A 25,046-nucleotide genomic window follows, 5' to 3' on the forward strand; every position below is an offset into this window, starting at 1 on the left:
ATTTGTACAGTTGTTTACTTATATCTGTACAAAATGATGTATTTTAGAGAAGAAAATTTTAAATTGTGAGCAGCTCTACATTTGCATCATATCTTATAGGCATGTTCCTTGTTTTATCATGCAGGCCCAGGACAGGCTTTCACAGATTCCTATTGCTCATTTGATAGCAATAGTCACTACCAGTAACTGTAGTCTGGGTACATGTATCTAGCCAATTGTATTTCACAACTCTCATCTCAACTGCATCTCCTTAGCTTGCAATTGTGAAACAAGGTCAAAAGTCTCACTTAAGTCTCCTCAAGTAGCTTTTCAAGATGTCAGAGGAGGAAACTTGATGGATTTGATGCAACATCTTGGAAATGGATGTTAGCTCCTAGCCAACACAGGGTTGTTAGGTAATTCTTAATTAACGTTGGATAAAATGATGACTACGTTAATGTCAAAAGCGAAATGCACAAATGGTATAGAGAGTCTTCTCCTTAGTCCTGCAAGTACACAAATCTCTATTTAGGCGGAGTTTTGCTCTCCAATTTACATTGTTCCCTAGTGCAGAAGTTGCAAATTTGGACTGTCCTTTGTATTTCTGGACAGGTACTGGTATTCAAAAAATAACATGTTAACATGTAATATATGACCTCAGAGCAGGTAAGAAGGTTGTGGATTATTCAGTCTGGAGACAAAATCTGGGCACTGAGAAGCATGGAGAAACACTAAATAATCAAATACATCAATTCTATATTTTAAATAAAGTATCAGAAGGATAATAATTGCAAATTATATAATAAGTTATAGCTGATTGACTTGGTAGGTCTCAGCTGTCTAATCTCTCACATAGAAGATATTTCTATTTGGAGGAGGGTGTAGTTATTTAAGTGGGTGTGGTGGGAGAAATCTGGAGCCGTATCACATGATGTCAGTATATATCATAGTAGCAAGATGTCAGACTCTGAAATCGTAGAAGTTCTGGACTATTTCAGTGAGGCATTATGAATGCTGGTGGAAAATCATCAGGGGAAATTCCCATTCATTGACTCATGGATAAGAGACAGTAAAAATTGTGATACTGGCCTACCCTTTACACTTAGGCTAATGAGAGTGGACAGGCAGCAAGATCATAGGTCTGTCTTCTCAGAATGTTTGGAGAAGTATTACTGCAAAGTAGTTCAGTCCACCTCCACATTGTATCCAGTTGTCGTGATATTTACCTGGTTGCAGTGTTTTTTAGGATACTTGAGACTTGTTCTATCGTGTACTAAAAATCTAAATACATTTCATGTCATTACAACCTCCTTGAGGTACCTCTTATGTGATTATGAAATTAGGGTAAGGAGATTTTTCAGTGGTTACTTGTGTAAGACTTCTTTTTGAATGTTGATTAGGAAAAAAGATGCTAAGTATGTGGGGACAGCCCCTTGAAGTTGAAGGGTAATTGAGTTAAAAGGAGAGAAAGCAACATTGGTGGGAACCTGCTGAGTATGTTAAGGGGGAAAACTGGAAGAAGTCAACATATTTGAGTATGTTTATATAGTGGTTATATGCATTAAATACATGAAATTAAATTCCCAAGTCCTGTAGTCTCTGTATTTTTTTCCCCTGTGTTTTGGGGGGTATACAGGGGTACATAAGTAGAGTAAGAGAAAACATGCTTGGAATCAGTCTGATATCTGAAGAAACTTGACAAGTATGCATTACAAAACAACTGATGCTAAAAATTTGAAAATAATGTGCAATTATTAAATATTATTGGCTTCATTGAGTTTAATGTATGTGTAGAGGGAATCTGCAGCATGTTAATAGAAGTACTTATTTTATGGAGGGAAAAGTAGAAAAATAAAGGAAAGGATTTCTCTCCATTAAGTATGTTGAAAGAATTTATGTATTTAAAATAGTTTGGAAGCATTAAGGAGCATAGAGACAAAACATGCTTTAATGGAAATATTTCCCTCATCTCTTTTTTTGTTTGTTTGTTTAAAAAAGATGAGTGCAAAAAGATAGCTATTCAGAAAGGCAAAGCTTAAACCATTCCTAAAGCCTCCTTGTTTTTTTTTTGTTTTGTTGTAATTATTCCAAAGCCTCAAAGTAAACTAGGCAGAGGCCAGATACTATGCAACCTTGAAAAATGCTAAGCAACGCCACATATAGAGGAAGATGAAATCAAACTACAATACAGGAAATTTTTACAGGATATTGCTTTCAAAAACTGCATAAAACCGAAGACATTAGCTTATATTTGGACTTAAGCAGTGGAGTTGTAAAGCTAGGCATTAAAAAAATAAAATACTAATTATCATCAGATAGCTAACTTTATAGGAGGATGGCTTGTTTAAACACAATGTTTGAGGAAACCTTTTTTTAAAAAAAAGAAATAAAGCTGCTGAGATATGCAGGCATTTGTTTCAGCCCGCAGAGATTATGCTTGCAACTGGAAGACAGCCATTTTTTCTCAGAAATTTTACCGTCGGGAGTTCTAAAACTTGTTAGTTCCGCTAACATATTGCCACTTCTCTCTTCATAGAAACTGATAGCTTCTTTCATTTCTAGCTGTTTTTTTCAGTGATTATTTTCTGAGAAATCAAGAGAAATCAAAATTACACACAAATGATTATTAATACATGCTCTGAGAAGTCTCTTTTTCATACCCTATAGAAGTTTTCTTCTAAGAACATGGAATAAATTAAAACTTTTGAGTATTTACTTCTTCTAACATAATGGTGCTTTAAAGTTACCATTTAAGTGACATAAACTGCTAGAGAACTTTTCTCAGGGACCATAAGAATGTCACTCCCAGTGGCAACAGTGCTTCCAGCACTGAAGGAGCGAGGCAGGATAGACCTGTGACAGCTATGGGGTGAAAGATACTTAAAGTAGGATATGCTTTTTTGTTGTTGTCTGGTGAGGTTTGGGAAAGGAGGGCATTGGTGTTTGGATACCTACGGTCTGAGGATGCCATACATATGACTTCTGTCATAATAAAATAAAAGACAAAATTATATATATAATCATGTGCACAGTACTTCAAACTTACTGAGATAATTCTGTTCATCTTTGAACCTGCAAATACAGTAATATGTTGCAATTTTCTTTCCAGCAAGGACAAGAGCCAACTGCAGGGAATCAATTTGTTAGGTGTGCGTAGTAAGAAAAAGGGGATGTGAGTTTTGAGCTGTACATGAAAAAGAATGATAATTGTGTTTGTAGTTTATAGCACTCAGAATCCCTGTTATAGTCTATTTTCCCACTTAGTTCTGGTGCCAGAACTAGAAAACTGATGAAATTATTATCTAAAGCTATCTTCACCACAATGGATAGTGAAATTGTTATATATTAACTAGAGTCAGCTGAATTATCTTTTTGCTAATGATTGCAGTAATATTACCCAAGATAATTAGTGAGGTTAAGGTAAGAGAGATATCCTATTCCTCCTAAAAAATAATAGTGCTATAGCCTGATTATTTTTTTCCACTTTTCAGAAGTGCACACTGAATACACAATCCATAATTGAACTGCTACACTTGTTTTTAAACTTAAAAATCCACGCTAAGCCAGTAAGTACAAAAATATGAATCCTAAAATTATGTTTTGGTATGTTTTGAACTTCAGTACTGAAGGACTTGTTAAACTGAAATATCAGCACTTTAACAGCAAACATGAGCTAGAAGTTGAACTATTTCAGTAACTAAAAATAATAGAAGTCCTCATGATGAATCTCTGAAAAGTTAATTTGAAGCTCCTCAGACACGCACAGATGTCAAAATCATGAATAATCCTGCATTACCAATGAGAGAGAACTAACTTTTTTTTTTCCAAGCAGCAAGAAGACGATATGATGCTGTTACACAGTAATAAATATGGGTTAAAATAACTGGAGAACTGCATAAGTGAACAAGCATGCAACAATTGCGTAACAGTACAACAGAAGTCAAAAGCTTGTAGAGCAGCTGAAAATCTGCATGATAAATTACATCACATTGCATGATAAAACAATATCATGGAAGATTCTGCACGATGTAGCAGTAACATATACTTTTTTTGTGTATAAATTTAACACTAGAACTGCACTGCTTTGTGTAAGGAATAGGGTGATAACAGTGTAAAGGGATGTAAAAAATTGATTTTATAAGCAGTGTTACTTTCAGTTTAATATCAGATTAGATTTAAGATTAAGACCGAATTTAATTACTTATGCTAGGTTTAATTTTTAACCAGAAATACTATAATTACTATAGAAAACAATGTATTGGCCCAATGGCCAATTTCTTTCTTCTCATTAGCAAGTACAAAGACACCAGTAAGTACTAGTAATTTTGTCTCTATTCAGAAGCAGGCAATGTACATGATTCAATTAGTGAAATAAACACTATGTAAATATGCAATGTAAATGTGCTTTGCAAACTCTGAGTTAAGATGTCATTCCATATTCTCTTAACAATACAGCATCAGTCTACTGTATGACTGCTCCATCAGCCTTTTCTATACCTGTTTTCTTCAGGCAGGCAAGTTAAGAATTATCAGTATTTGAATATTCCTGTTTGTATTCTTTTTAGCATACGGTAGAAAATACTAAATGTCCTTCTGTTGCTAGGAAGTGATAAACCTGTGCTGACTTTTCTTCTGGAACTATCTAATGTTTCCTTTTAAAGTTTTCTTAAATTTAAGCAATGAAATCAATTTATTTCTTGTGTTAGGGCCGAAATCTAGAGCGCATTTTAAGCTAGAGTCAGCTTAAAACAATATTGTTATAGTTGAATTAACACACGACGGTAGATATACTAATTTTTCTGTGGTGTCTTATCTGCAATATAATTTAGAAGATAGTTCTGATTGCTTCTTCAATTTTCCTTAAGTGTCAGATGATTTGGGGCAATCTCTCAATTACTCTTTCTCCAACCTTAGGATCGTCACCCCGAGTCTTATTACCCTTGCAATGGGATATTTCCTTGGAAGCTATTATACAGAGCAGAGATTTTGGTAACAGTGGGAATTCTTATCTGTAAGTAATGAATGAAAGTTGCTGCCTTATCAAGAAGGGATGCAGTACTGATCTCATTTTTTCCCAGTTACCAATAAGGTAAATTACTTAAACTAATTCTATTTTTGTCTCAAGTTAAATAACATTCAGGTGAACTTCCATGCAACAGTCTAGAAAAATGTACAAATGAACAGAGGTGTGGGTCCTTGAACTTTTCTAACAACTCAGAGTGTCATTTGAATGGACCCTTACATAGCTAAACTATATGTTGGCAAAATAACAGTACTCAGTATGTGCCACTTTGGTAGGCAAATAAGTTACTAATAAAGAAGTTCCTACTTGGAACCCATTTTTTTTTTTTAATTTTTTTTAACAACTATTATTTGGTACCATTCAGAATTGGTTACCCTTCTCGGAACAGTGTGGAGGTTTCTAGAATAGACAGAGCTTTGCAAGAATATCAGACAGGATATGCTCTCAATTGATATGGCTGCATTTCATATTCTAATACCCATCCAAGAATTTGTACTGGAGAAACCCGGAAGACAAGGTAATCTGTAGAAATAAAAGGTATTGGGCTGGTTGTAGTGGAAGTATAAAATTTATTACTTGTCCTGTTTTCTGTTCGTTATGTAGGTGACAGTATTTACTCCTTAGCTAGTTATACTATATTTAAAAAGAATCACAACAACAACCCACCTTTGGATGGCATAGTCCATTCTGTCATGCAGAGAATTCTATATTCATTGTATTGAAAACAGAACTTGGAATGTTTATCTTAAAAACAGAAAGCTTCCATTTGATGTGGTTATGTTGTCTCATTAACATCTGCAAAATATGGCTATAGCTTGATCAGGTTTTACTGGTGTTGCTCATTACTCAAAGAATGCTGTATAAGTTAATTGAATGCTGCGTTTTATAGAACTGTGACTAAATTATAACAGCCAAGTTGTTACCCCTCCCTCCCCCCCCCCCCCCCCCATTCCTCTTTTGTCAGGTTTGGCTGACATGTTTCAGTATTTCAAATAGAAAAGCTGGACTTCTGTGCAAAACTACGATGAGGTCTCTCTTTTAGTTATGTACCATGGAAAGAACATAGATTTTTTTCAGAAAAAATCTATGTTTTGGCCACTTTTGAAGGAGAGACCGATAACCTTAGTATAGAAATTGCAGTGTGATATCTGGAAATAAGTTGCTGCTTTTTCAGTATAAATATATAGCCTGTTTCAATACGTCTAGTGAAGTACAGCATACAGATTTGTACAACTGCTATTTTTGATTTGCTTCAATTAAGTCAATACTCAGGATGCAAAATAAATCTAAGAATTTACTTGCTTAGCGAACAAGAGGTTGTTACTCAATATGAGCCACAGCTTAGACTGCAAAGAACTTGTCGGTAATGATAGCCGTAAGAGACTTCTGAACTAGGTAAGCACAACTGAAAATGAGGATGCAAGAAACTGTTACCATGGCCATGTGGGTTTTCTATAGAAATTGCACACATTATGGATTAAATTTAATTCTGAAGGGCTGGAATAATGAGGAAGTGTTTGCTTACTAGTTCAGTAACCCTCATGATGTTGTTTACAACATGCTAGGGGAGGAGAACTGGATGAGCACTGACACTGTCACCTCATTAGGTTCCTGATACTGTGCTGGGAGATAGGGTCATAGGAATGTGTGTGCTGCTGGGGGGGAGGGGAGGGACAAGCAAAGAAAGGAAAGTAATTAGGAGATTGAGTGGTAGCTTTAAAGACTCTATGGATTTGATTGCCATTTGCATACATTTGACTTCTGTCATTTCAGAATATAAACAGAATGTGATTATAGGGAATTAAAGTGTGTTCCTACGGTGGGGCACAGAGCAAGGTCAAAAAGCAGAGTGATTTGAATTGTGCAAATTAGACAATAATTTTGAGAAATACATCATGACGTGAAGCTATCAAAAAATGGTAATTGAAGAAAAGAGACCAAGGAAAAGGTCATAACTGTATTCTTAACTGTGTGAAGTTGCCAAACAGTAGAATAAGTTAATTTTAATGAAGCAAGAAGACTCCACAGAGGGTGATGAACAGTCAAGTAAATAATGTCAGTTTAATAAGATTCTAAAGGTTGCATGTCTTGTTGTAAAGCTTGATTTTGCTCATTGTATAGCACATGATGTGTGTTAGTAACCATATAATGTACTGGGGTATGCTAACGAGGTAATGAAATTACATAATAGGAGTGCAGTCTTATACAAAAACATCCGTGGTGTCTAAACTTTCGTCGCCTACAATGTGATTAAAAATAAATAAATAGGTGAAACAAGCACTGAACTGTAGGCTGAATAAACAACAGAGATGATCTCTACTCAGAGGCAGGATAGGGTCCTCCATTCAGTGTATTGTGGCTCTGTCAGATTGCTGTGTTGTCCAAGGTGGAGAGGTCTTCAAGGTGTGATATTTTATTCCAAAGTAGGATGATGGTTTGAAAGGAAAATTGCATGAAACATTAGTAAAGAGATACGTTCATTAAAACAGTGAAGATCCATGGTGCTAATCAAAGTACTTGCTAAGTGTGCACTAGTTACGTAAGATTCTTTTGACATAAAATTAAAAAGAAATCAATTGAATGATTTACAATTACCCTTTGGGCAACTATATTAATGTACTGAAATTACAGCATTTAAAGAAAACTGTTGGGAGTATAAGTTTAAAATCAGTTTTCAGCACCATTTTTGTTGCATGTGCAGCTATGAAGAAGGAAATGTGCTCTATAAATCACTGGTTTATCAAAACTGAAGTGTTAAAACATTTAAGTTACTGCCACAAGAAGTGAGTTCTTCAGATTGGATATAATTACATAAATTAGGAGACTTATTTAGCAGTATGTCAAATGATGCTCAGTTTAATTAGTGTTTTTCTAGAAAGAAAATGGAAAATAGAAATATCAATAATTTTCCACTTATAATGACTCATAATTTCTAAGGTTTTGGTTTCTGACTAAAAGACATAATTATGTCACGTTAGTGTTGTATCTCTACATTTATCTCATAGTCACTGAATAATTCAGTCAACTTCAAAACCACTCAAAACTGACTTTTCCCTACATTTTCTTCTTTTGTTGTTGTTGTTTCAGATTTTTCATTCTTTACAATAGCTGTCACTTCTAAAGGGTATTCTGAACTATTCATGATCTTACAGCAGAAGACTGAAGTCCCTGTTTTAAAAGTAAGCAGAAACAAACATTTAAGAAATAGGGGAAAAAAATAACTTGTTCCCTATCCTCATGTGAGTGCATTTCCTTGATATTGGGGAGGAAAAAAAAAAAAGGGGTAGTTAAGTATTGCCCTTTATGTTAACATTTCATTCAAAAGAATTTACATTTTTAATTATTTATTAACCTGTTTATTTATTTTTATTTTTTATCACGATGCATTATAGTAAAACAGTCACCATTCTAAATCAGCATTTTGTTATCTGTACATATTTGCTCAAAAGAGTTGAATGGCAATGCAAATAAAGACATTATTTCATAGTAGGGTTTAAAACAACTGAAACCAATTACTTCAAGCTGAAAAAAAGTAGCTCAACACGGATGCCTCTGAACAAATGCTGTCTTCTGCAAACATACATTGTCTTACACCTTAACTTTTTCTTCAAGTTAGTATAAATGTATGCTTGGATGGCACTAAGATTTTCTTATTTTTTTAATCCCATGACACTGAATTTCAGTATTTGGCCACAATGTGATTAATAACTTGTTCTTTTGCAGAATAAACAATGTATAGAAATACGCTTACCATGAAAAGAAATCTGTTGTGCATATTGAAGTTAGTTGTTATAAATGAGATAATAAAAGGAATACATATAGCAATATGGGTCATATGCTGTCAATTTGCATAATTCTACCTTATGGCATGTCATACTTTAAAACACACATATGTCCAGCAATATTTTGCCAGCACTCAGTTAAGAGGTGTCAGCTGTGAAACTATTTTTTGATTAAAGATGAAGTCTGATACTTCACCATCAGCTTGAGCTCCTCAAAGGGACATAGAAAATGGTCTTGTAAGGTTCTGTGGATACGGTGCAGTGACTGAAAAATTGAGTCAATGTTTTGATATTCTTCTGATTGTCCTCCCAGAAAAGCCACCCAGGGGATGAGTGACATACAGTCTTGTTAACCTCTGAAAGCTGTAATTACACTATTGCAAAACTGATGCCTTCAGTATGTTTGTCCTGGCATAACTAGTTGAAATATAGGAAGGCATTGTACTTGCTCAAGAGAAGAGAAGCTCTGACTTGCATTGCTAACAGGAGGTGAAAGCAGCTAAACTTTTGGCTTGGTAAGACAGCACGTGAGTTGGAAAACACGGGAATATCTCTTCTTATTCCAAACATCTTTTTTGCATAGAGCCTTGCAGAGCAGTGTTGTATATGAGCTTGGAGGAAGACTGCTGACACTGATAGGGCTTGAGTTTCTTGTATTTTGTGCCTACTGTAGTCATTTGCTCATTGATGCCCTTGGTGTATTTTCTCTGATATGTCTGTTCTTTTGTATTGTTCTAATTCTGAATTTTTACTTCCTTTTGTCCTTAAATCCTCAAAATAATGGCAATTTAATCACCCTAATGTCTCTTTACTTCTTTTTAATTCTGCCTGTTAAATAATCATAGCATCAAATCCTGCATGTCTCAGTGTTTTTCAGCTGGTAAAAATACTCTAAAAATCCCTCCTACCTCTTACATAATCCTTTAACTCATTCTAATGTATTCAGCTCCAAACATATATCTAACAAATTTCATGAAATTCACAGAACCTTAGTGAGAAACTTCAGCTTTTCAAGTCAATACTTTTCTAAGAGGCCAAAGATCTACCAGGGCATTACTAATTTGTTCTTCTCTTGTGAACTAAACTCTTCTAACCCTTCTAGTCCTCACCTAAATTATTATTGAACAATAGCAATTGCATTGCCACTCAGACTTGTGGTGTTTTTTTTTTCCTTCCCAATTCAGTATTAAAGCAGAAATCAAACGTATTTGGGAAAATGAAAGCCATTGCTTTATGTTATATGACTTGACTGAATGTCCTTGTGTTCTCTCCAAAACTTCATTTCACATTTTTTTCTTAAACATTTTGCAGAGCAAAATTGCAATTCAGAAATGAAGAAAATCCCCTACCCTCCCCATTAACATCCTGCCCCGGGTGCTTAGGCTTTTTGGCTTGTTTGCTATCTACCACTTGTAGATTTATTTTTTTAATATATTCTGATCAATAATATATGATACTACAATCTTCATTTGAAATAAAACAAATTTGCCATTGCAAGTATACCAGTGTGTTCAGGGGTTGTAGTTTTAACAAGAAAGGCACCAAATGCTTGGCCCAGTTGTTCTGTGGTTCTCTTTAACTCTGTTTTGTGAATAACCAGACTGACTTGGAAAGCCTTCAGTGCATGGTGGGATAAGAATGAGAAATGAGGCATCCTTTACCAGGTCTTGTGCTGCTGAGGCAGGTGGCACTGCAGTAGGTGAGCTGTCATTGGAGATGCATGTGTAGTCTGAGTCTGGCACTAGTCTGGCTAAATCTGGTACTAGCAGTCTCTGAGAAAGCCAACTCAATTTTTCAGCTGCAATTTGTTCCCTTTTTAACTTACATTTTCTGCCAAAAGTTAAAAGTTGTTATGCATGTACCATGCCATATTTCTGTACTCATCTATGCACTATGCTGGCTTTGATGTTTTGTTTATAGTGTAAAAATATAACATTTTCTTTGAAATTAAAGCTATTTGACCCTCTAATCGGGTGTCTACGTTTTCTGCATGAGCAGCATTTTTGCCTAGCACTAATATTATCCCTTATATAATTTATGGCAAGCTTTTGTTTCTCTCAATATTGATGATGTTTCAGTTGTAATTTGTGGTACTGTCTTCAGTGTATTGTCATGTATCTGGAAAGGGGAGCGTATTTGCTTAGCTTGTTTTCAGAGGTTCTAGGTAAAAATTTACAGCAAACTCCGCAGCATCATCTTCATGTTTAGATATAATGACATAATTTGGGGGTTATTTAACTATTGTCTGCCTTCAAGAACACCTGTTTTTGATTCTTCTTTAACTACTAAAATGTACTCTCATCTACAGATGTTTTCTTTTGACAAGAGGCTTTCAGGTAGTTTGCATTTTCTGTGGCATCAAAACATATATTGTGCATGCCTCCTACAGTACAGAGGGATTTGGTACTCACTATATTTGTATATCTGAGAATGGAAAAGACAAAAGATTTTTTTATAGGAGTATATGTTAGAAAAGCTTCATAGCATGTAATTTTTGAGTTTAATCAAATCTTATCAGTTTTGGGGGATTAAAACTGGAAAAGGAGAGAGCACAGGAAATAAATCTCTTCAGCCTATTTTTCCCCCCTCGAAAGGAGGAAAAAAAATACAGCCCTGTTACCATGGAAGAATCAACATGATAGAGAACTGTTGGATCTCCAATACCATTTTTTTTAAAATCCAATTGGTTGCAGCTGTACTGAGAAGGAACAAATGTTTTGCTGCCTTTGCTGCCAAATCATAGATTATATTTGGAAGCATAAGACTAATGAAGAAACAGTTCAGAAACAGTGATTGCAAAGCTTCAGGCATAAGAAACGAAACTGTTAACTTTCCTTGTAAAACATATTAGGCTCTAATATAGTTTTTTTGTTGTTGTTGCTTGTTTGTTTTTTAATAGAATGTTAATTTATATATAATATTGTTTCCTGGGGATTCAGTTTTTCACTATGGCAGTGATCCCAAGCTTCATGATTTCTGCTGGCTATCATTTATCTATTTAACAGCAGCAGCTGTCTGCTTAGAAAATTATTAACTCAAACTGAGCAGAGGGGGTAGGCTGGTTGGGAGCACTGACCAGAGTGGTGGGGATTGCAGACATGGTGCCCCTGATTCTCTTTGTATGTTCAGTACAAACACCAAAAGGTTGTTGAACAACCTTCTCTTATTGACATATGACTGACTTTTTATTGAGACACTACCATGCAACAGACTCGGGGCATGTCAGTCTGAATTACATTGGTGTCTCAAATAGCATGCTTTTCAGTAGCAGCCTTTCTCCCTGTCACCTCTTGCAGGATTTTCAGCTAACCTATTTGATTGAACTTATAGGTTTTGGCAAATTCAAAGATCAAACTTGCTGAAGTTCACTATATCTGGGTGGAGGTATCAGTATTTTTTTTTTTTTTTTTTGAGGGCATTGACAGGCATATTACCATAGGTGAGAGTTCAGGCTTTAGAATCCTGCTAGAGATTTCTGGGAAAAAAAAAAAAAAAAAAGCTTGTTTTGTGTGGTATTTACTATATTGAGCAGACTTCACTTACGTGCTCTCAGCTGATCGGCTGATTTAAATGCCACAGAAAGACATTGGCTTTCTGTGAAAGAATTGGCTTTTTTGGTAAGTCTGTAAGAGGACTGCAAGGTGAACACATAGTCCTGATATTAAGTGGTATAGTTAGTGTTGTACAAACTCTTTGAGTCCGCACACATATCACAAGAGGTGTGGGCAGTGGGAAAGCTTGGCAAACAGAGGGAGGAGGAAGTTGGGTGTGGATTATACGGAACTATAAAATCCTGTGCTTGTCTGTCACCAAGGCAATTGCTGTTGATAAGCAGAAAACAATGAATATAAATAGACAAAGATTAGAAAACCTTAACAGTAGAAACCTCTAGTTCACACAGTGTTTTCATTGCCTGTGTTCATCATATGTTCTGTGACCCTAACCCTTAAATTAATAAATGTAAATAAACTGTTAATAAGGTTAAATCATATTTATGTATATATACATATATAGAGAAGTTATTAGTGGACAAAACATTTTAGAGAGCATGGAAACCAACAATTTCAAGTATATATCAAAATCTAGGAGGTTTTGTTTTGTTTTCATTATTAGTCTCCTTTAAACAGTTGGCCAGTTGATTAGTCTTTTGCTTTTGAAATGAGCAGACCTGTATACCTGCTATGGAAAGGTGGTCAATGATGTAGGAATTTAAACCTTTTACAAGTAACCATCTGCTATGAAACAGATTGCAGATGTCTCCCTTAGCAGCCTACTGCAGTATGGTAAAAATTACTTATTACAAACTGAGCTAGGTAGTTGACTGTGTTACTACACTAGTAGTATCCCTAACAGCATAAGCATTTTAACTTCTGTGGGACGTAAAGGGATCAGGCACTCTTCGAGTGATGTGCACTGCAGTGAAAAACTGAGAAGTTGAATTTAGAGATGTGGAGTGCCTGGCAGTTACAGGTCCAAGTTGCAACTTTCTGTTGGTTATAAACAAGAGTTAACACCTTGCCAGTTCAGTATCTGTGGCCAAGCTGAGGCCTATTTGGCAGCACGTTTTTTTGGGGTGGGTTAAATAAAACAAACAAACAAAACAGAAAAAATACTTTCCTCCATATTATGAAGCATGTTTGGTATCATGTTGGATGCCATTAAACTTCTTTGTATAATTTCTCAAACATTACTTATATGGAGAAAGTCATTCTTAGAAGCTGTTGTATACCTGGGGTTTTAAGCTTAGATTACTCCTAGTACAAATATAATTGTTATAAAATCACATAAAATGCAATAGTGAAAAAGGCAGAATGATGAACAGTATTTCAATATTTTTTTTTTTAATCAGACACCTATCCCGAGTTACAGACATTGTGCTAGATTTTCATTTTTTGACAGAGAACTTCCTAAAAGGTAATTCAGATGCAGAAAACCTGCAAGTTGCAAATAATTCATTTGATTCACTACCTGTACAGTACTTTATTTTGTAGTGAATTAAATTCTAGTTAATGATCTGTTATTGTTTGTTCACATTAATTTGGATATCTTCAAATTCTCCAAATATATCAGTAGCTCTGCTACTGTGGGGCCTTCAGGCAAACACAGTCATAAAAATGCAGGTGTGTTTAGCATATATAATAAAAGTACAATAAAAATGCAGGTGTGCAAAGCAGGTTTGTGAAGTGACACTTGTACAGACTAAAACTAACAGTGTTTATGTGAGTTGAGAGGTAATCACTAGAACCGAAGTTTCTGATTGCCTTTCCTCCATGGTTTTCTCTCCAGCTCTAGCATTACCGTGGCATTTTACCAGTGTGTGCGATGACTCAGTTCCCTGTTTTATTTTCTCTCACAGATGGCATCATTTCATCTGATGCTCTGAAAGTGACAAGTGGCACTGTGACACTGACTTTATTGTATTAGACTGTGCTAGCTGTGATGAATTTATAATCTGTGCTTGAACTTTGTGTCCACCTTTGCACAGCAGAAGGTGAAATAAGAAATAAGGAAAGCTAATATAAGACCTCAGATACTACTGATGTGACTTTGAGCGTGAAGGCAGTGTCAGTAAGATCATTACTGGTCACCATGTTGTAGCACTAATTTTAAAAAAAAAAAAAAAAAAAGAAAAGAGTATCTAATGTGCCAGGGAACATAAAGACCTGTGGCTGACTCACTGGCTGATGTAGTTGTTTTGGCATACAATCAGTTTGTACAGTGCTGCCAGTTCTGTCTTACTCTGTAGGAACTATTTGCCCAGAGCTTTCTAAATTCATTTCCAGAGATGGCAATTTTGGTGGAACTGTAACCTATACATCCCAAATCACTTGAATTTTTGAAACTGTGAGACATGTAAGTATTTGATCTATTGCCAGAATGAACAATATTCCAAAACCCAGTGTGAAAGGTTTATTCTTTGTATTTTTATGCTAGTGTTTATTTTCCGCCTCTATTGTGATAGGCAGGCACTGAATTTTATTGAAGGGACTGGACTGTCTCTGGACTTGACCTTGATATTGTGGAAGGGATAATAGATAGACTAGGACCTCAGAATAAAACACCTAAGTGCGCAGGTATGACTTTGATTAATATCTCTATCACTTGGATTAGTATCTGTGAAAAGTGGTGTCAAAAAGCTGAATGTATATGCAGGTTTTATTGGCCAATAGTCTGGTCTTCAGCTCTGGAACAGTTTCGCTGTATTTTGTTGCTCTTTCTACCACTACCACTGTCAAGCTAGTCCTGAGAGCAACATACCTTTGAGTTGGTATGAGAAATGTTGAAAATATTCACAAACTAAACGTTATTGGTATCATAATATTTTGTATACTCTTGTGAAGACCTTACAAAAGCCGATTTTCCCAAACAGTGTTACTTTCAGAGCTTGCTTTCAGTTGAAGGAGAAATTCTATAGGAGCTCCATTTCCATTTGTGTCTTTGTTCTCTGCAATTACTTTGTTTACTGCATAAAGAATTTTTTTTTCAGTAGTTCTTCAAGAGAATTATTTGAAGCTTAGGTTGATTTGGAGGGTGGAGGAGGGGCCAAGATAACAAAAATCTCTTCCATGTAAGTAAGTGTATGTACTTGCCTGCAGAGACATTTCTGCAGCAATTTCCCTGTACATATTAAATGAAAGACCTGGAGTACGTTTTTTCTACATAATGATTTTAACAGATATTTTTCAAGGAAATAATATATTTTGGTGGTGAGTAATTTATTATGCAGGTCTCATAGCTCAAATTGAGAGACCATTCCCTGTCGAATACAGTGGCATGTATTATAGTGGCATATATTCCTATGTAGAAATGAGGCACTGTCAATGTCAAGGTCAGGTCACGCATGTTGCAGAAAAAGTGCTTCCAGATATCTGTCCTTCACTCTGATGCAGAATTTTGATGTTCTGTGCTCTCACTGGTTGTGTCTCAGGATGCATTTCTTCATGCTGCTTCATGTAGCCATGACCAGACCGGTCAAGACCCAGTTATCGTTAACTTTAAGGCACTCATGGCTGTAGAGAACAGCTTTCTCCCCAGCACTGTTTTCTTTGAGGAATTGTAATTGGAGACCTGGAACAATTGTAGAAGGCTTTAGTGGAAACAAGAGGGGGAAAATGAGAGAGAAGAGAAGCATATTCGTGTGTCTGCAGGTAGGATTTATTAGCCTTTATTTACTACTTAGCTTGGAAATAGTTATATTTAAACATAAAAAAGCTTTTTTTCTTTTTTTTCTTCAAATTGCAGTGCCTTATGCAGCAATACAACTTGTCTATTGCTAAATGCCAGCTGCAAAAATCAGTAGAGATTTGCTAATTTCACTTGCTCTGTCACACTAGAATAAATTTGACCATGTCTTGATGATCAAACTAGTATCCAAATACATACTTGTTGTACATGGAATGAAGCCTCAAGTGCAGCAAATTCTATTTACTTTGCTTATGCTTTATGTGGATAAAATAAAGTATGTGTCTTCAGGTGAAGTTTGCATCCAAATGGGAATATTTATTAAATATATATATATAGCAAAAGAAATTATGATTGAATGCATATATAATTTTATCGATTTCTTATGTTGGAAAGTCCACTAATATGAGAAGATAATTTTGTCTGAAATGTATTGTGTTCGGAAAGCATTCTTGCTGTATTTTTTAGCTTTTATCCATTTTCCAAGTTGTAGGAGGTCTATTAATACTCAATATTTTAATGTGTCCTATTGCAGTGTCCATTTGGACACTATTATGAATGTCTCATCTGATAAATTTGGAGTAACTATTTAATATTCCGTATTCCAGACATTGGAGTAAATGACTTCTTGATGTATTGCATTCCTTTCCAAAAATACAGATATAAATTTAAACTGCTGTATAAAATGGTTTAATAGCTCTGTAAAATAAACTGTGTATATCCATGTAGCTGTACTATTTGGACATGAAATATGTATACACAAAGTTATCCACACCAGAGAAGCACCATGTTGTAACAGCCGGGGTACTAGAGCAGGACTGAAAATCCAAGTCACCTGATGAGCTTCTTTGTAGTGTTTGTTGACTTTGTAAATCACCTTGGAACTGCATATGTAGAGCAGTATTATTCATCGGTCATCTTCGGGCATGACGTAAACAGTTAGCCAGAGTGCTGTACAGATGCATGATATTCTTGATAGTTTCAAAAAATTGACCTGCCGCTTAGGGGAAAAATTTAGTCTGCTACTACAAACTACAGCATATAAAATATATGTGTATTATGTATATATAAATATTACAATAATTTTGAAAATAATATTACTATGCATTAATATAATGTTTATATATATGAGAAGTTATGCATTACTTTGTTTTTATACAACACAAGACTGTTTCTTTTCAGGATGAGTCAAGTGTATCGTGTATATCAGATTCAGATTCCCATATGGAATGTAAGGTTCCATGGGTTGATGGGTGGTAAGAATCTGGAATGTTTTGGTTACACCAGATTTAGCATTTCTGAACAACAGAAAGATACAGTGCAGACTTTAGAAATCATAAATGGGGAATTAGCAGTTAATCTTTCTAGGAGTGTATGCAGACTGTTGCTGGAAAATGAATCAAGCTTAAATTAGTTTAACCAGTTGAAAAATGAATTCCATAATGTACTCCGTTATCATGAATAATTCTGCCGTTCTGACTGTGAAGTAGTAGTAAATAATGAAAGAATTTAGATCATGGAAATTAGGCAATCTTTCACATTGTTTTAATAACTGTGGCTTTGAATTTCATTCTGACCTTTACCAGAGACTTCATATCAACATGTAGCACATCATGATCAGCAGGGGGGAGGGGAGGGCTGGTTTAACAGTAAGGGGAAAAACAGGATTGTGAAGAAATGCAGTGGAGAAATTGAGGAACATGTTATTACCTTGTTATTGAATCCTCCCTGGAACCTTTAAAATATTTTAATAAAGCAAATATTTTAATAAAGCAAAAAAAAATAAAAGAATTGTATGAGGAGATGCTTTTAAATACCTGAAGAATGTAATCAATTGGTCAGTGATTGCTTTTCTATCTGGCTTGATGAGGTTAAGTCATTGCATTGAGTAGTATAACAGATTTTGTATTTTATTATTATTGGAATTACTGGCATTGGAGCAGGTTGCCCAGGAAGGTGATGGATTACTGTCCTGGGGGGGGGTGTTTAAGGAAAGGTTGGACCTGGTGCTTAGGGACATGGTTTAGTGCATGACATTGGTGGTAGGGGGATGGTTGGACCAGATGGTCTTGAAGGTCTTTTCCAACCTTAATGATTCTGTGATTCTACCTAGATAATCTTTTACTGGTTTCGTCATTTATAAGAAACAAAGTATGTCACATGGATGTTAATTTCCCAGAAGACTTTTAAAATAAGAAAACAGCAGTGATTCATGAACTTGGCAGGGATTCTTTCAAGTATGAGATAATTAGAAAATATGATCTACTTTTGATACATAGATTCATACTAATATTTCAGAAAACACCCAGCATTAACAGCTTTTTTGGTATAAATACCTCGCAGGAATAAGCTTGCTTTATGTGTAGAAAATATACATGTTGAAGATACACTCTTTGTACCCTTCTTTCTTAATATATGTATTTAAAATTTCTTGTTTCACTGCTTAATTGCTTTGAGCAGTATGCAGGAAATAATATTTTGCATAGCTTAGTCAAATGATTTGTGTGAACATTATCACAACTGTAGCTATTAAAAATAGAGGAAAGGGGTAAAATGTGCAAGTCAAATGTTTTCCTCTTTGAGGGCAGAGACCAAATAGATATTACAGAAATCATTGAAAAAATGTTCCATTCAACTGGACTAGTAACAAATGATAGTTGAATAGCAGTCATGGCAATAAATCCAGTGGGACAGTATTCAAAATATGGTCTTTTATTGGGAACATTTTATCAATTTCTCCTTAGTTAGATGTAATGCTGAGATAAAACCGATCTATGTTTGTAACCTTGCATTAGAATCATAAAGATACTGCTTATTGTCACTATTTAGACTTGTTAACGTCCACATAGGCACTATCTGATGTGGCCAGAACTTTAAGATGGGCCTGTTGAGGTCTTTTCTTATAGTTCAGGTCTTTTTCTTTCTTTTGTTCGGGTCAAAAGGCTTTTTATACAAACAAACAAAAAAGCTTTATTAGGATACAGATTGAAATATCTAATGCTTTAAATACATCATGTAGGTGAGATAGAGCACAAGTAAAAAAGATCCTTGTATCTTTGTTTCTTCTCCCTGCTTCCTCCTCCTCTCCTATCCTTTTGTGGTAGGTCCTTTCCCCCAGTCTTGGCTTCAGTCAGCTTGCTCATTTTAAACAGTAGCAAACTCCACACAGCCCAGTCTAGTCACTATGAAGTTTTGCTTTATCCCTGCTGAGGAGTGAGTGTTTTCCCTTCCCTTTCCCAGGAAAGGGAAGGTACGGGCCCTTCCTGAGCTCAGGTTCTCAGCACTGTGCAATGACTTTCTTCCCTCAAGTATCACATAGCTTTGGGTATCTTATTACTGCTTATCAAGAGAGGCCTATCCATATGTCATTTCTCTTTTCATGGAGCATAACACAGATACTCAGCACAAACAGAACTAGTATTGTCTATGGTAACATTAGTATCCACGTGCTTTTCAAAAACAGGCAGTGGAGAAATCAATATGTAATGGCTGACAATAAGATGCTTAAAAAAAGGCATTTGAAACTAACTGGACGTATTAGACAAACAAAAAAGTAAGATGAATCATTTTCTCCTCAGAGAGGTCTACAGGGAGACCTTGACCTAACTGTGCAGTAGATCTGAAGCAGAAGAGATTTCTTAGGGAGTGCTTTGGTGAATTACGAAATAAAAATAATGTACTGGGTAGGAGTACTTTGTTTTAAACTATAATGGTGGAAAAGTCTTCATATTTTGGCAGACTTAATACATAATTGTGAAACTAAGATGTTCTTGGCAAAGAAGGTATTTCAGCTTCTGTCTTTTTAGAAGATGCTGCTCCTCTCAAAGCTGATTTATTTTAGTCTGGTTGCTGTGACAATAGCCACAAAGCAAAATTTGGCTGTTCTGGGAAGAGAGGGTCAGGTGCAGGCCACTCCTGCTGTCAAAGTGAAAAGGGTGTGGAGAAATGATTAAGTGGGATAGGGAACTGTGGGGGGAAAAAGGAGAGGGTAGAAAAAAAAAAAAAGTGAAATTTCTGCTGTGAACAAAATGGGTGCTGACTTCTGCTTGTAGAAGAGAGTTCTTGCTTCCAGCAGTAGTGGCTGTCCTTATAACATCCTGACCCTTCCCTATTAGCAGCAGCAGCCGCCAGCCTGACACTCAAATGCTCCAACTGAGAAAAAGAGCCCTTTGCTTTTTTGCTACGCAGCAGCAGTCTGTGGCCTAGGCATATAATTTCATTGCTTTCACCAGAGGTGTGTATATGGTGTAGTGTAGAGTACAGAGGCTTCATCTTGACCTACTGAAGGGTTTGGTTCTGATTTATCCTGTGGGCATTTAATTTTAACTATACATCACTGGTCATTATATTTAAAGCTTTAAGTCCATTATCATTAAGATATGAGAAGAAAATTGAAAAACCTCCAAAATGAATGGATATGATAAAACAAGATAAAATGAGTTCCATGAGTTCTGTTAATTGTTTTTTTATCATGAAACAAGGACTTAAGGGCTCTTATTTTACTTCTTTCAAATAATTCATGTTATATAAGAGAAATTTGTTATCAGTATATATTGGGAAATATCTTCACTCAGAAGGGAAGATCATATTAATGTTTCTGAGAAAAGTATTCCGAATACAGGCAAATGGAATTCCCAATCTAACTTTCAAACCATAATTGAAAGTACTTAGTTGAAAAGGGAACCTGAAGAGCTTAATCAGTTAACCTTCAAACAGCTCTTGTTTTATGGTAAGAGCATAGCTGCTTCAGCTCCTAGAATAAGACAGCTCATGTGTTCAATAATAAGAACACAAGTATATATTTATTTGCAATTTAGATGTATTGAAATTTGAAAGAGTTTGAACATCAAAGTTTCCTTAGCTAATTTTTGGTAAGGTAGGATATGACAAGTTTGAATGGAAAGTCTTTGCAGCTTCTGCTTCAAAAGCAAAAATATACCAAGATGACTGTAACCCTGTAGGAAGTTCATGTGTTCTTTACTTCTTGAACTGGAAGCAGGTCCTTCTGGCAATGCTAACTTCACTGGCAAAGAAAAGCAATTTAACATTGATTCAGTAGTATATAAGCAAGATAACACATGAATAGAAACAATCTGATGTCATATGGTTCAGACCAATATTTTCAATAGCTAAAATCATATCCCAAAAGACATTGCAAGGCCTCCCTAGGAGAAAATCTGTCAATCAAATACTAAGAATATGAATGTGTTTTGGATGCATACAGTAACGTATGAACGTAGCAGGGTAAGAACAAACTATGACATATTTCTAGTGTTTTGTGCAATTCCTCTTGAAATTTCCAAATGAGTTGTTAGGAAATGCTTGCCAATGTTTCCCACATCTTTGCCTGGTATTCCTTCAACTAGCTAAAGAATATGCTGCTCTGTACTGGATCTGTTTAGCTGAGTATATTTCAATTCCTATATTATTTCTGAGAACAGGAATGCCAACTGCTTTATACATTGATTCACATTTCACATTCTTTTTAGGTGAATTAATTAGGGCTCTTGAGCATAAGTTTTCAAAAGGTGTTTTCTACTGAAAGAAACTCATTTTTCTGAAATCAGGTCCTTCAGAATGATACGTAGGGAAGGATGAGAGACAAAAGGGCAAAGCTGAAATGAGGTTCAAACTGGATATATTGGGAAAAATATTTCTGAGATCAGTCAAACATTAGGATGGGTTGCTTTTAGAGACAGTGTAATCTCCATTTGGGAAGGCTTTCAAGACCCAAATGGGTAAAGCTTGAGCTGAGCTTTGTTTATGCTTATTTTTTATCCAGCTCAAGTCTGATTTCACAGGTGACCTACTTTGAGCAGTAGGTTGGACTAGGTAACCTGCTGAGTCCCTTCCGGTCTGTTTTTTGTAAGGTCCTGTGCTTTGTGTTTAATCATTATTCAGTTTAATATGTTCATGCTCAGAAACTTGTAGTTTACTCTAGCAAGGTTTTCAAAATGGCTGTATAAGTGCCTGCTCTTGCAACAGCATGCATTCACCATCACTGAGTCTTCATAATAGAGAAATGGCAAGTGTTGATCATGAAACAGAAAACCAGATGCATCTGTTTTAGTTGCTTAACACACACTTGTGACTCAGGCAAAGATTGTCACTTTTTAAGAGTTTGTTTAAAACACACACACACCTCTTCCTCAAACCTGTCACATGATGTGAAGGTTTTAAGTGAAACTAGACCCATTTGAAAATTTCACATCAGGCCAAAATATATATATACACACACACACACATATGCCTTTTTTGGTGGTTTTATGCAACTGTTAATCATGATTGTTTTGGAGTCTTTTTTCTTAAAGGCTGAATTGCAAAGCTCAGAACTGGCACCATTAGCTAGGAGAGATGCAATCCTAGAGAGAGAGGAATCCTCTTCCTCCACACACACGAGGAAAATAACAATGTCTTTTTCATTAAGTAGTGTGGGAAGAACAGAGTTACACAATTAAATGAGTAGGTAACCATTTAAAAAGATTTCTCTAACCAATTCCAGCCTGTTAGCACTGTCAAACTTCTCTGTATTTCCTATCGTTCCAGTACTTCCTGTCGTCTGTCTGTGTACATCCCCACTATATCCCTCTTAGGTGTGCTGTTAATGGGATGCAATGCGTTCTGCGCCACTATGGGTGCAGTGAAGCTGGCCACTTGGCATTTGTTTTGTCCATAGGACAACAGACTAATAGGGATAGACTTGCATTACATTGAGTAACAGAATTCAGTCCCATAGTAGTTATTTGTAACATTTATGAGTGATAAGTAATGACCTCATAAGTGCATGTAATAGTGTGCCAAATGACAGAATAAATTAATAATAGCTGTGAGTTTATTAGTTTATTGATCATGTAATTTTTATGTTAGTTTTTTTTAGTAGTGTTGCTTAATAACTAATTAAAGAGACCATGTTATTTATATCTTGGGTCTGCAATTTGAGAGGTATAATCAGGCCCATAAACAGGGCCATGTGTTGCTTGGGCTTCAGCTAAGTCTCAGAAACAATGAATCCATGCAGAACAATCAAGAAGAGCACAGGTCTCTGTAAGCAAATGGACATGTTAGTAAATAAGCAAGATTTAAAACAGTGTGTTTGTTTAACTCTCCAAAGAATTATTTATAATTATGAGTTTATAGTGGTCAGTGGAAACTCATTTTGGAAAGCAGATGTTCCAGTTCTAGAGAATACTGTGTCGCTATGCTGATGTTAACGTAGCAACCATTCCCAAGTCACAACAATGATGAATGCCATTTGCACTGTTTTCTTAATTTTGCATCAGCATCTTGGCAAATTCTTAACACAAATGTTTCATATAAAATTATCTGGCTTCATTCTGGCAACTCTGAGAATAAATAAATTCTAGCATCAGATATCCTTGTAAATATTTTGTTTCTAAGCATTCACATAATCTAAAAAAAATAGGGCTGAAGGAAACTTGAGAGGTCATCTAATTCATTGAACTGCCTCCTCATAAATCTTCATCCCTGCTTAAAAACTTGAAATAGTTTCTAGAATTGCATTAAGTGGCGTGATCTAGTTCTTCACTACCTTATAGTGAAAAAAATTGCCTACTTCTAATTAATTTTTACTGGCAGGAGTGAAAAGTCACCATTCTTGTTCTGTTTGGATACAGAATTCATGTCTTCCTTTTATCTTTCCAGTAGCGCTTCTTATAATTTATTAACATGTATTTTCAATCTCCAGATTCCCACAGCAGGCAAACACCGTTTTAAAAAATAAAAAATTCTTCAGAACGCATTTTCTAAAAGCACTTAATTTTCTTGTTCAGCTTGTGGTTATATTATATATATGCGGATATTACATATATGCACTACTTGGCAAGGTGGAAGGCTTGCCTCATGTTTTGCATTTGACATTGCTATTTATATGTGCTGGAATGTGAACATTTTTCACAGTTTATACTGGTGATTTTGTGTATTTTTGTTTAACTTCAATTTAGTTCTCATTTCTAATTAGCTCTTTTGATTATTTCTACCGAATTGTACTACTCTATCCAGTTTTTGAATTAGTCTGTTCATTCTGCAGCACTTATCCCATCTGTGCAGTCCAGTGCCAAGACCCATTTTTTACAAAATGATGCAACTTGGGTACCTACCTGTTACTTGTAGCCGCTTCTCTGGATGTGAGTAAAGTAGATACTGGATGTTTTATTGTACCTGAACAAGGGAAAGATGAAAAAGACTAAGAAAAGTACAAGTATCCTTAATCTTTTCCATAAGTAAAGAAGGTCTTATGAATACAGTAATTTATTGTATAATTGTATAGCTATTATATCATCCGTGAAAGGTTGGGTGATTAGAGTAAAAAGCTGATCTATACTGATCTATATGTATAAAGTTCCAAGTTTTTTTTTTGTCTTTAAGGTTGGTACAAGTTGGAAATTTGCTGAGCAAGAATGTTTGGAAATAATGGCAACAGAATTGGCAGGACTGTAGCTAGCCTAATCAATAATAAAAGGATAATCTGTCTTTCTTTGTGGTGTACAAAGCAATAACTTGTTTTTCAGATTGATTAACAATCGAAGCAGAGCTGAGGCATTTAATCGATCTCTAAAACTGTTGTGAGTGTAATACAAAGTAGTAGAGATTAGGGATAGCAATGACAGTGATATTAACAGAAATGGGGGAGGCAGTCCTTTCATGATGTGAAAAATGCTGAGCTGAGGATTTATTTTATTTTTATTTTTTTTTGATCAGGCTTTCTGTTGTCATACAAATGAATGGCTTGACTGCAGCGTCGAGTTGCAGAGCTCTAAAAGGGAGGTCTAAATGGTGACTTCTTTGAAGGAAGAAACTGAGTGAACGGTTTAGTAGGATATAGACTATTTGGTGTTTGGAGCTGTTCTTGAAGGAATGTCTTTCATCTGGTAAATTATATCTGTTCCTGTGTGTTTTTCTGAACACTTTATTCTATTTTTTAACTACAAAGACTGTCTTTTCCTCTTTGTATATCTTTGATTATTTATGAAGTAGCCACAGTGTTTGTAGAGCTCCTCCATGACTGGACGCCATTATGCGGTTGGATTTTCTGGAACATTTTGGAACAACTGAAGCCATTC

General features: G+C 35.4%; 1 protein-coding gene across 1 annotated transcript in view; it reads left to right on the forward strand.

Moving 5' to 3' along the window:
* Positions 1-25,046, forward strand: part of LOC310881071 (uncharacterized protein) — an 88,687-nt gene that overhangs the window by 43,470 nt on the left and 20,171 nt on the right. The window contains exons 3-5 of the mRNA XM_083797804.1: positions 3,471-3,545; positions 4,894-4,990; positions 8,090-8,181. Of these exons, the coding sequence (XP_083653930.1) occupies positions 3,471-3,545; positions 4,894-4,990; positions 8,090-8,181 (264 nt within the window). The remainder of the gene's footprint in view (positions 1-3,470; positions 3,546-4,893; positions 4,991-8,089; positions 8,182-25,046) is intronic.

Source organism: Anser anser (genome assembly GCF_964211835.1).
Source record: "Anser anser genome assembly, chromosome: 13".
Classification (NCBI taxonomy): Eukaryota; Metazoa; Chordata; class Aves; order Anseriformes; family Anatidae; genus Anser; species Anser anser.